Source organism: Ruditapes philippinarum, unplaced genomic scaffold (assembly GCF_026571515.1).
Source record: "Ruditapes philippinarum isolate M1 unplaced genomic scaffold, ASM2657151v2 ctg2955_1_1_1_1, whole genome shotgun sequence".
Classification (NCBI taxonomy): Eukaryota; Metazoa; Mollusca; class Bivalvia; order Venerida; family Veneridae; genus Ruditapes; species Ruditapes philippinarum.
Window position 1 is genome coordinate 73,317 of NW_026860365.1, and position 12,584 is coordinate 85,900.

Consider the following 12,584-nt stretch of genomic DNA (forward strand, 5'->3'; position numbering starts at 1 on the left):
GATGTGACAGGACTGGAAATATTTTTTCAAGATTTACATTGTATGTACCATTTGATGTAGGTCTGGACCAATAACTTTTGTGATCATCCATTTACTCCATTTACTTCTTTTTTGCAGAATAATTATTTTTATCATGAAAAATGACTAAAAGATAAAAAAACATGTAAATTCTGTTTCTCAAATCGGGCTGAAAATTACACAAAATTATACTGTTTTAAAATTAATTCTGAGTATATTTTTGTATTATCTTTAGCGCATTTTTCAGTTTCAATTACCCCATTTGATCTATATAAGAATTTTAAATTTAATGTTTGAAATATGCCAGAATGTTTTGTTTTGGTACAAGATAATTTTAAATTGTGCAACAATATGATAATAATGGAAAAAAAATGTAATCTGTATAAGTCCTAGCTATTGCGAGACCAACAGTAAACTAAGATTTAGGCAATAATGTCTGCAATCTCAACTTTATAAACTGGACTCAATATATTATCTGTAAAAGAGATTGTTTAAGGATGTTTTCGGGAGTTTTCATATAGACATATAGGCAAAAATAAAACTGTTCAAAAGAATTTCTTGAAACTTGGCATGTTTTTAGAACATGATAACAGAAACATTTTAGTGGTCACCATTCTCGTTTTTGTGTTATGTACCCCTGAATTAGAATTTTCTACTTATTTGAGGTAATTTAAAGGGCAGATAACTTATGCATCTGTAAATGAATTCTTGTTTTTACTTCTGGATAATGTTTTTCTTTATATTGTTGAATACAATACATAATTACATGCAATTCCTTATATCGTTTCTGTTAATTTTTTTCAATGAAAATAAAGGTACTTTAAATTCATAAAAATAGGTCAATTTTTAAGAAAAAATGCACAGGTTAAGAGAAGAAGTCGGGTAAAAAAAATATCCACTCTTAATTTGTTCTTGAAATTTTGCATAGTGACTAAAACGAAGGTAAGCTTCGTGAAAATAAGAAGAAAAATATGGATTGTTGCATTTCATTGTAAATTATCTGCCCTTGAATTTAACAAAATAGTCCAATTCAAGGGCAGATAACTCCAAAATGAGAACGGTGACCCAAATTTTTTTTTGTTTAAAATGCTTCTGTTATCATATTCTAATAACATGCCAAGTTTAAATATTCTGTTGAACAGTTTTAATTTTGCCCATATCTCTATATGAAAACTCTTGAAAATGTCTTTAATTTCACTTGGTTTGCTTTTAGTTAGAATTCAAGAAATTTTATATCATAAAAAGAATAAAAAAGAAACTTTATTTAGATATTTCATCCATCAATCATGTCCTGGGTTGACAATGATATTTGTGCATTTTATGTCTGCTCAGGATAATGTTGTCAAGGTCAAGATTCTTTTGCTTTTCTTCATTGCTATTAACAAGAATCACTTGAATAAATAGTCAATGAAAGTATTACCTTGAAAGTATTAATCTGACCTTGTTCATGTCATCAAGATGTGATGTTAGAATACCTAAATTAATGTTCAGTCCTTAATGAAATGATCAAGCAGAGTGACATAATAACACCATAGAAATACTAAATACTGATGGAAGAAATTGAAAAAAGTACATGTAGTTTAAAATATTTTATTATATTTAGTTCTTATTTTTGCCATATTATGTATATATTGCGTTGATAACATAACCTGCAGTATTGTGCTAAATGTGGTGGTAATGTTAAAATGTTTACTTATACTCATATTTTGGAGCTATTTTAGATAATGGTTTTATATTTTCTTAATGGCATGTAGCATGGTGAAAGTTTTGTTTGTTCTATTTGAAAAATTTATTTGCAATAGCATATACATGAATAACGTTTATAGTTTTCTTTAAGTGAACTTCTTCAGTGTACCTTAACTATATGAACTGATTAACTGATTGGAATTGTTGAGATAAGAATTCTGAACCAGTGAATTAATATGTATTCCTTATTAAGATGTTATATTGTTGTTTTATGGAATAATTTATTTAGTCTTTATTTATTCAAGTATTTTAAAATTCTGTTCAAATTAAACATTTACTTTTATGTGAAATCAGATCCTATCATATAGGAATTATTATTTGATCGTTTTAATTGAACTGCTCTAATTCATCAATACCTGATTTGTAAAGTACACAAAAGATATTTGTTTATAAATGACTAAAATTAAACTTTTGGAAAATAAAAATTGAACATTGGCAAAAAATAATCTCCTGTCATAATTGTAATTAATTAATGATGATAATATTTACAATGAGATATTAATTGTGTTACAATATATGATTATAGAACAATGAGAAGAGGGAGGCGATCAGAAAACGAGCCCAAGAGTTGGCTGAACAGAAAAAACAGAGAAAAGCATACTCTACGCCACTGTATACATCATTAACTGAGAGAAGTAAACTTTGTTTTTATATATTGTACTTTCACTTTTGCAGAACATTTTTAGCTTGACTTTTTGGAGAAACATTTCGAGCTATTGTTACAGTCAGGTTTTTGCTCCCTTTGCCATTGCTGCTGCAAGACTTTAAAGAAGATTTAATTGAATATGACCTTAACCTTAATTTGACCTTGACACTACATACTGTGTGAGCAGTATTCAATTTTGTGGAACTTGTTTTTGAATGGACAAAGGGGTCTCCAAAACTCATTTTTACATTGATCACAAGACATCTTCATTCTTGTAATTTGCAATGTATATTTTTCAATGTTTTGGCCACAAATTAATAATGAAAAAAAACAAACAAAAGGTACCATCTATGCAAGTTTTGGTACTCCGTGGTAGTTGAAATGATGAAGTACTGTATTATAAACAGTAGATATTGATCTTATATTGATCTTGTGAACTCTTATACAAGTTAGATATTAGAATTTGACAACTTTTAATAAGATGCACAATTCTTATTGTGAGTATCAAGGTCAATATACTTAACATGCCAACAATTTGACTTGCTATTTAAACAGCATGCTATAAATATAACAGTACACTCAGAGGCACTGATAACCCGACACTAACATTTTTCGGTATAAATTGGTTATATGTGAACAGATTTTGTTCAACTTTTGAACATAGAAAATTCAACATATCATACTTACTACTTAGAATTTTATTTACAATTCATTGACAACAAAATAGAGAAAATAACAAAACAAATATGCTACTGCAAAATGAAAAATCACAGAATGGCTGTAAATATCATATCAAAATGAAAAGTTTCTGAATCCCAGTAAATCTGTATGTTAACCAGTTATTATCATTTGTGTGTCCTCCCGTGTCTATAGCAAAGTGTAAACACCTGTCTCATGATTATGACATGGTTTCTCATGAAGGCTTGGGAAATATTTCTGAATAAGGGTTTCCTCGAGTTCCAGCAACTCCTGCATCCCAAATCACCAGATCGAAACATCACACTTGACGGCTGAATTGAACAGGCATGTGAGAAAGCGACCAAAAGCCCCTTGCAATTTGCTGGAACTCAGCAAGCCCTTGTTTAGGAATAGAGAACTGTGAGGCAGTGGTGTTAACGTTGTTATAGCCAATTGGGAAGACATTCAAAGTGTTATAATTGGTTCACATACAGATTTAGTGGGATTCAGATAATCATCATTATATTACGATTTTACAGCCATTTTGTGATTTTTCATTTTACGGTTTTGTTATTTTTTTTATCAATGAATTGTAATTATGATTCTAGGCAGTAAGATTGATATGTTGAATTTTGTATGGTCCAAATTTGAACAAAATCCGTTCACAAGTTACCTATTTATACAGAAAAATGTAAGTGTCGGGTTATAAGTGCCTCTGAGTGTATACAAAGTGCATTTGTCGAGTACATGCATTATCTCAGTGATTTAAGAATGGTAAACCCCATAGATTGTTATAATGGTTTGCCAATTTAAAAATTTCTATAAGAGATCTCTGGAGAAAAGTATAGCCAATTATCAGAATGCTGTTTCATTTCTTCAAAGTGATTTCCATAAATATTTGAATATGTTGAAAATGAGTTACTTGCATGCATTTATCATGTATTTATACACCTACATATCTGTGATGTATGTTATCTAACAGAGCAGAATCTGAAGCCCCACATACAGAGCAGTAGACACCATTCCTCATTACCAGTCTCGCCAGTACAAAGAAAGGAGAAAATTCCCTCACCTAAAGAAGTATGGCAAGCGGCGGATCATTCAATAACAGAGAAGAGACCATCCCCATCACCTGTACCAATGAAGAGGGAAATATCTATAAAACTTGTCTCTCCAACACCAGAAGGTTTACTTTACTTTATAATAAAATATTGTGTTTAATTAACAATGCTTTTATTAAATGTTTGTAACATTATTGTGCTCTTTTTGGTCTTTGTTGCGGAGAGAGACAGATCTCCATGGGATATTCAATTGTGATGTATATTATGTAATATGTGTTGTGCAGTACCATGAAGATAACAATTTTAATTATAAATTTTATACGCCCGTTTGAAAAACGGGACGTATTATGGGACCGCCCCTGGTGGGCGGTCAGGCAGGCGGCGTCCAATTTTGTCCGGAGCATATCTCCTACATGTATGGAGGGATTTTAATGAAACTTCATAGAAATATTCACCACTATGAGGAGCAGTGTTGCGCACATGAACCAGGTCTTTAGGTCAAAGGTCAAGGTCACACTTAGAGCTCATTGAAAAATGCTTGTCCGGAGCAAAACTTCCACATGTATAGAGGGATTTCAATATTACTTGGAACAAATGTTCACCATTGTGAGGCGGAGTGTCGCGCGCACGATTCAGGTCCTTGCGGCCAAGGTCAAGGTCACACATAGAGGTCAAAGTTCAGATAAAAATATGAAGATGTGTATATGGACCATTTAGTCATCATTTATTGAGGGACTGTAACACAAATGGTCATTATCAAGACTATGGCTGTGATACATATAATTTAGGTCAATATATACAAGGTCAAGGTCACTAAAGATGATGAAATATCCAGATTTTGTCCGGAGCATATCTCCTACACGCATGGAGGGATTTTAATGAAATTTCATAGAAATGTTCACCATTATGAGAAGCCATGTCATGCACATGAACTAGGTCTCTAGGTCAAAGGTCAAGGTCACACGTAGAGCTCATTGAAAAACGCTTGTCCGGAGCAAAACTTCCACATGCATAGAGGGATTTAACTTGGCACAAATGTTCACCATTGTGAGGCGGAGTGTCGTGCACAAAATTCAGGTCCCTGCAGCCAAGGTCAAGGTCACACATAGAGGTCAAAGTTTAAATAAAAATATGAAGATGTGTATAGGGACGATTTAATCATCATTTATTGAGGGATTGTAACACAAATGGTCATTATCATGACTACGGCTGTGACACATGTACTTTAGGTCAATATATGCAAGGTCAAGGTCACTAAAGATGGTGAAATATCCAGATTTTGTCTGGAGCATATCTCCTACATGTATGGAAGAATTTTTATAATACTTTATGGAAATGTTCACCACCATGATATGTATTGCTCCATGCATGATCCAGGTCTCCAGGTCAAAGGTCAAGGTCACACTTACAGCTCATTGGAAAACGCTTGTCCAGAGCAAAACTTCTACATTCATAGGGGGATTTCAATATAACTTGGCACAAATGTTCACCATTGTGAGGCTGAGTGTCGCACGCAAAATTCAGATCCCTGCGACCAAAGTCAAGGTTACACATAGAGGTCAAAGTTCAGATAAAAATTTGAAGATGTGTATAGGGACCATTTAGTCATCATTTATTGATGGATTGTAGCACAAATGGTAACTATCATGACTACAGGTGTGACACATTTAATTTAGGTTAATATTTACAAGGTCAAGGTCACTGGAGATGATTAAATATCCAGATGTTGTCCGGAGCATATTTTCTACATGCATGGAGGAATTTTAATGTTACTTTATAGAATTGTTCACCACCATGAGACGTAGTGCCCTGCACATGAACCAAGTCTCTAGGTCAAAGGTGAAGGTCACAGTTAGAGCTCATAGAAAAACGCTTGTCTGGAGCAAAACTTCTACATGCATAGAGGTATTTCAATATAATTTGGCACAAATGTTCATCATTGTGAGGCTGAGTGCCGTACATAAAATTCAGGTCCCTGCGACCAAGCTCAAGGTCACACATCCTGTGCATATCTTCCCTACTGATTTGTTTTAAGGTTCATTTAACAACACAGTGCCAAGAATAAAAACTTGCTTGCTAGATAACACTTATCCATAATGCCCCCATCTCCATCTAAAGCTTTCGTAAACGGGCGTATTTTGTGACTATGGCACCCTTGTTTTCCATTTAAAAAGGAAAAATCATATTTATTTGTTTGACCAAAAAATTAGCAAGCTTACCAAGTCTTACTTTTCATTAGAGATCAAATGAGTTTACAAGATTATTTGTATATTGTCAACGAAACAGTTTTAATATTATGTTTCAGCATATGGCATATGTGTTTTATGAACACATTTAATTGAAGCATGTGTTGTTTGTATTTCAGATGAAGTTAAAGATGAGGAGGATGATAAAGACAAGTTGTCCGAGAAAAAGGTCACTTTTATAGATGAGGGGAAAAAAACTACGCCAAAATCAAGTAAGATAAAGAAAGGTAATATCTGAAATATTTTATTTCAGGTTTTTCAGTTATTGAAATGTTGTCAGTTTATCTGTTTTAAAGATTTGTGTATTTCTGTCGAACACTTTACTCAAGCTATTTAGACCTTTAAATAACAAAAACTATGTACACTTTTTAATGACAAAAAGAAAATAATATTACAAAATATATGTTAAAAAGGATACATAAGGATACAAGAATAAATAAATAAAAGTGTAAATTCTCATTTGAATTCAAAAAAGTGTTTGGCAGAAATGAAAACGTAAATCAAAAAGGATTTTTTATTTGACTAAAAATATTTGACTGTTCAAAAAGTTTCTTTTCATTTCTAACAATTACAGGGTTCTTGAAAGTCCTCTGACCACCAGACATGGCTGGTAAAATTTCAGTCGGTCTGGTGAAGCTTTTAGAAATATTACATTAGATATAGAAGAAAATATTTTTATGGTCTGGTAAAGCCTTGAGCTCTTTCATGATCTCTGCCTTGACAGAATTTCTCACCAAAAGGTTTGACAGCTTTTTTATTTCAGTGGAATAGAAAGCCATATTTTCTTTAAAACAGACAGGTAAATCCCTAATGTGTTTAATATGATGTATTAAATTGATATTTCTGTACAAGAAGATGAGGACGCTGATAGTATAAACAGTGCTGACAAGGAAGAAGAAATGAGACTAGAGGAGCAACGTCTGATAGAATCTCTCGAAAAACAAAGACTATTACAACAACAGGAGCAGCAAAAACTGCTTGAAGAGGAACAGAGGAAAGAGAAAGAGAGAAAAGAAAAAGAACGAATAGCAGAAGAAGAGAGATTAAAAAAAATGAAGGAGTCGCATAATATGCATAAACAACCATTGTCAACGCAGAATCAGAATCATGATAATTATTATGAGAATACGATGAATGCCGCAGGTACACCTTGTATCATTGTAGATGTGTCGTGTATATTCATTATTTTGTAGACTTAATCTTAGAACAATATTTAAAATGTCTATATAGATGTGTTTTATTCCTTGTTTTAACTGTCTATTTTTGGCAATTGAGATAACTGCTACTGATATTTTTCTCTGGTATCTATCTGTGTTACTTCCCTTGATTTTAATGTTTTTGTTGTTGATTTGGTGATCTGCCTTTTTTCAGCAAAAAATTATGTCTGTGATTTTAATATGTAGTAAATGAGTATAATTAACACTTTATATATGATTTTCATTTACCTTAGTTAGAAGATATAGATTTTAAAAACTTAATCCTCTTAGTTGAGTAAATAGAAATTATATATAATAATTCCATTCTATATTATAATCATATATACTGCAGTTATATATTCTTGCATATCAAACTGGCGGTTCCGTTTGTTTTACCAATGCCGGAAATTTTATGTTAGCACATTTTATGAACAAACTGCATTAAAATTTTGTCATTTCATCGCATTTTAAAATGAAACTGCATGTCTAGGATGGTATTATTTTGCATTTCAGAATGACATTGTAAATTTATATGCTTTTGTAAGAAAATTATAAGTTACAAGTAAAATAACATTCATTTCCATGAAAAATATTTATTGAGGTAAACATTTAATATATAATAGAATATGGTAGATTATGCAAGAAAAATATCTGACATGTGTTTGTGGTTCAGATTGGTATATCAATCCCCCTCAGGAGGGATATTTCGATCCTGATCGCAGCAATATGACAGATATTATTATTCTGTAAGTTAGTAAAATAACAACTTAGGCTGTAATGAACTCCTTTTATGTACAGTATCCTACATAACATCATATATTTATTCTTTTTTTCTCTCTCTTTCCCACCTACCAAACAGATCTGATATTTTCACAAAATTCTCAGGATAAAGTTGAAAATGAAGGAAAAGTTAATAAAAGCAAAACTAAAACTGAGGAATTTGATTTGAGGAGTGAATCTCAAAAGACTGAACCAATCAGTTCAGGTGAAAACATAAATGATTTGAAAAATAATAAATCCAAAGAAATAACATCGAATTCTGCTGACGCAATACCAGTTCCTCCTAAAACACCGAAAAGTACTGAAAAGTTACCAAAAGTGAATGACAAATCTAAAATGAAAAGTAGTTCTTCAAAATCGAGTGACTTTAAAAAGACGCAATCTGCTGAGAAAAGTAAAAATGCTGTGAAAATACCAGATGGTTTGGGTAGGATTGAGGAGGGTTTGGAGCGTGAAGGCACAACTGATAATGTGAAGGTGTCACATGGTGAGTAAGGTCGCATGTCCATTGGTAACACAATACTACCCTGTAAATGGAGAAATAAACTTACCTTGTCAATCCTGTAGAATAGAAAATTGCATGTATCAGTGTAAGAAATGTAAATTATTTAAATGTTAAACAGAATACACAGACGGTATTCTCACATACACAGACTGTATTCTTACAATGCATGTTAATTATAAGATATAAACTACATTATCGGATATGTAATGCTGCAATTTGTTGCTGAATTAATGCATGATTTCCAAAGAAGTATATGTTGTTTTACAGGACATGCTGAATGTTTTAAATGCCTTGTGTGACATTATCTTTGAAAATCATATGATTGAAACACATGACAATTATTAATATATCACATTTTGTTTTCCCCAGTAAGTAGAGCTAAAAGAATTGACCTTATTAAAAAAAAAATGTGGTTAAATTTTTAAATGCTTATGTAGATAGAGTTATTTCCCCTGTCAAGTGTTACCATAGAACAGAAAAAAGTTGTGTGCTGTGAAGTTGGGCTTTAGACAATTTGCTTTAAAATAACTTACACTGCTTGACTATCACGTTATTGTCATACATCATGATGCTGTAATATACAGAATAAATGTGTTATTATTTTTATTAACTCACTGGAACTAAAGGTTCTGTGTGAGCTGTCTGGAAAGTGTGATGTCTGTGGTCTGTCATCTACACCTTAACTATGAATGGTCTGATTTATATTTGAGTAGAAATCTTGTATTGTTTTTCATTCTGACACTGTCTTGGCCTCAAGGCTGTAAAACATTTTCCTCAAATCTGTGTTAAATCTCAGGATTTTCATTGGTCAGTATACATTCTGTGCCAGTTTTTGACCAATCATATACTTGAGATCTGAGTTTGAGCTGAGAAAATTTCTTTATAACCTTTGACCTTGGTCTCTGAGCTGAAAAATAGGAAATACCTCTCATTGTACAAGTGAATGTATAATGTCACCAATCTCGTTATAAGTTTTCGGAATGCCCAAATCTTAAAGTTTTCCTGTATTGATAGCATTGGCCTTGATTGGAGCTAAAGGATATTTAAAACATTTATTGAATGACTCTATAAACCTGGTAAGACAAAAAAGACACTTTTTACTCATATAGAATATAGATCAGACATCACTAAACTAGGTTTTGTTGGATCAAGTCTTTTCCCAAATGTTTTGCATGAATTATATTCATGTTTCACTGATATTGTGGTGAGCGACTTAAAGCCGTCTTGTTTTTGAATTTCACAGTTTTTACACAGAAAATGAAGTTTACAATTATAATATTGTGATGAAAGCTGTTTGTGAAATAATCACCTTTACAAGTCACTGATTGAAATTGTACACAGAACTGCCACTTTCTTACAGAAACTGTCTAATGAAGTTTAGACTAATGACTTTGTATAGATAGTCAAACATTTTCCTAATTTGAAATATTTTTTTCCATTTCATTGGTATGGAGCAGTGATTCAAACTTTTAAAATTTTGTTTTATTAACCTGTATTGTTTAAAGTGATTAAAATAATTGAAGATGATTGTGAAAAATTAGAAGAGTCTTTAATTAAGCTGTTAATTAAGTACAAAGAACATTCCCCTGTGTAGGAACATAAATAACATATGATATAAAACTTATTGATATTTATTTTGTAAGTATAATATACATGTATAATATTATATATGTTGATATTGTGTGAAATATATTTAACAGGGACATATAGTAAAATATATAAAAATATAGACAGCTTTATATACTTGGACAATCCTAGCACATAAACAAACACCTTTTGAAAAATTATTTGAGCCGCGTCATGACAAAACCAACATAGTGCGTTTGCGACCAGAATGGATCCAGACCAGCCTGCGCATCCATGCAGTCTGATCAGGATCCATGCTGTTCGCTATCAGTTTCTCTACTTGTAATAGAGTTGGGAAGTGAACAGCATGGATCCTGATCAGACTGCGCGGATGCGCAGGCTGGTCTTGATCCATGCTGGTCGCAAACGCACTATGTTGGTTTTGTTGTAACCCGGCTGATTTATATGTTCGTATTACATTCAAATTTGTCTTAATAATAAATAATATTTCAATATTTTTATTACACTTTCTTGAAAAGAAATCTGCACAAACTAATTCAAACAACCAATTCCTATTGTTTAAACATTGCTCAAAATAATTTTGCTAAATAAAGAATAGTAGATTGTGTAGAATATACATTCAAGTTTTATATTTGTACATAAATGAAAATAAATAATTGTCAAAACTAAACTATTTTCTTTCTCTTTTATTTGCAGCTAAAAGAAAAAAAGGTATGACTATTTTTGTTTTTGTTTAAAATCTATACTATTCTTGAATATCACAAAATCTTTTTATGTGATACACCTTAAAGATGTTAAGGATAAACTGTTAAATTTCTTACTCTGATTAGTTGTAGAGAATATTAAAAGACACTGATGAATAAAAGTCCATTGTAAGACTTTTATGCAGTGAATAATTACTGTGACTTTAATGAAAAAAAGGTGGGTAAATTTTGATTTATGTGTAATTTAGTGGCTGATTTTTGCCATGTAGGTGCAATGAAGGTGGCATAAAAGTGAAAGTTGCTACAGCAAAAAACAACAGTCACTGCTTTCCATCTTAAATATTTTTGGCCAATCATGTGAAAACCTTTGTTTGTCAGTAATCAGCCACTATAATGTTCCTGTTTAAAAAATCATGGTAATATTTAAAAAAAAATGCTTGTTACTTTACACATTAACTAGAGAATTAATTTTTTCTCTGAAGTAGGAATAAAAATGTAATACATGAATAAGATTTAATTTACTTTCAGTTTATTATAAGTATATTCTAACAATTATTGAACTGATTATTTCATGTATGTAAAGTATGGTAAATGTTTTTTTCTGTCTGTACAGGTAAAGCCAAGACTCAATCAAAGCCAATTAAAGTAGAGAAAGCACCAAAGAAACCTGCTAAGAAAGTAGTGGAAGAGAAACCACAAGGTAAAAATTTTATCATCTTTTTACTTAGGAATTTTACCCATTTGTTTCATGTATTCTATTACAGATAGAGTACTGATTATATAGTCTCCATCAGCAGGTGGGTATTTTTGTAAAGGAAAAGACATGTCTTGTTTTGGTTTTCCAGATCATGCCATGTTTTATTGTAGATCTTTTACCTCCAATACTTTAAATTGCACTTTCAGTAAGGCACCAAAATTAGTACTGCATTGTTTCCATAGAAATTGAAGTAAAGACATCAACTGACAAAAACTTTATCAGGCAGGGATGGAACATGATATAAATTTAAACCAAATTGTACATTTTTTGAGAGAATGAGCAATGCATTGTGTTCTTGTTTGAAAGAAAAAAAATACCTAATGCATGAGTTGATTGTAACCAATGCCCCTCAGCCTCAATAAATAGTGGGGATATTGATTTAGGATTCTCAAACCCCTGGGCTGCTCTGATTAGAGACAGGGTTGATTAATTAAATTCATCCTAAAAGTCCCAGCACTGAGATTTGGACATATTCCTGGCCAATTTAGCTCCAAAGCAAATATCCAACACTCCGGAAGGCAGGGACAGACAAAAAGCCAAAGCTTGGCTCATTCTTCCATATATCCACAGCCATTTCAATGGTTGGGTGGGCTGTAGTTACAATTAACTGGTGCATTATTGAAAATATATCATATAAATAAAACAGAAAACTAAAGCAAC

The 12,584-nt window shown here is 31.8% G+C and overlaps 1 protein-coding gene across 10 annotated transcripts in view; it reads left to right on the forward strand.

The window, feature by feature from the left end:
• LOC132759803 (golgin subfamily A member 6-like protein 22) overlaps window positions 1-12,584 on the forward strand; it is a 44,736-nt gene that overhangs the window by 11,334 nt on the left and 20,818 nt on the right. For 6 of the 10 annotated variants that reach the window (XM_060751650.1, XM_060751656.1, XM_060751657.1 and 3 more), the window contains 6 exons: window positions 2,291-2,399; window positions 4,071-4,274; window positions 6,515-6,622; window positions 7,248-7,538; window positions 11,160-11,174; window positions 11,781-11,867. In XM_060751650.1, coding sequence (XP_060607633.1) covers window positions 2,291-2,399; window positions 4,071-4,274; window positions 6,515-6,622; window positions 7,248-7,538; window positions 11,160-11,174; window positions 11,781-11,867 — 814 coding nt within the window. The remainder of the gene's footprint in view (window positions 1-2,290; window positions 2,400-4,070; window positions 4,275-6,514; window positions 6,623-7,247; window positions 7,539-11,159; window positions 11,175-11,780; window positions 11,868-12,584) is intronic. The other 4 variants (XM_060751658.1, XM_060751659.1, XM_060751653.1 and 1 more) reach the window with 3 other exon arrangements.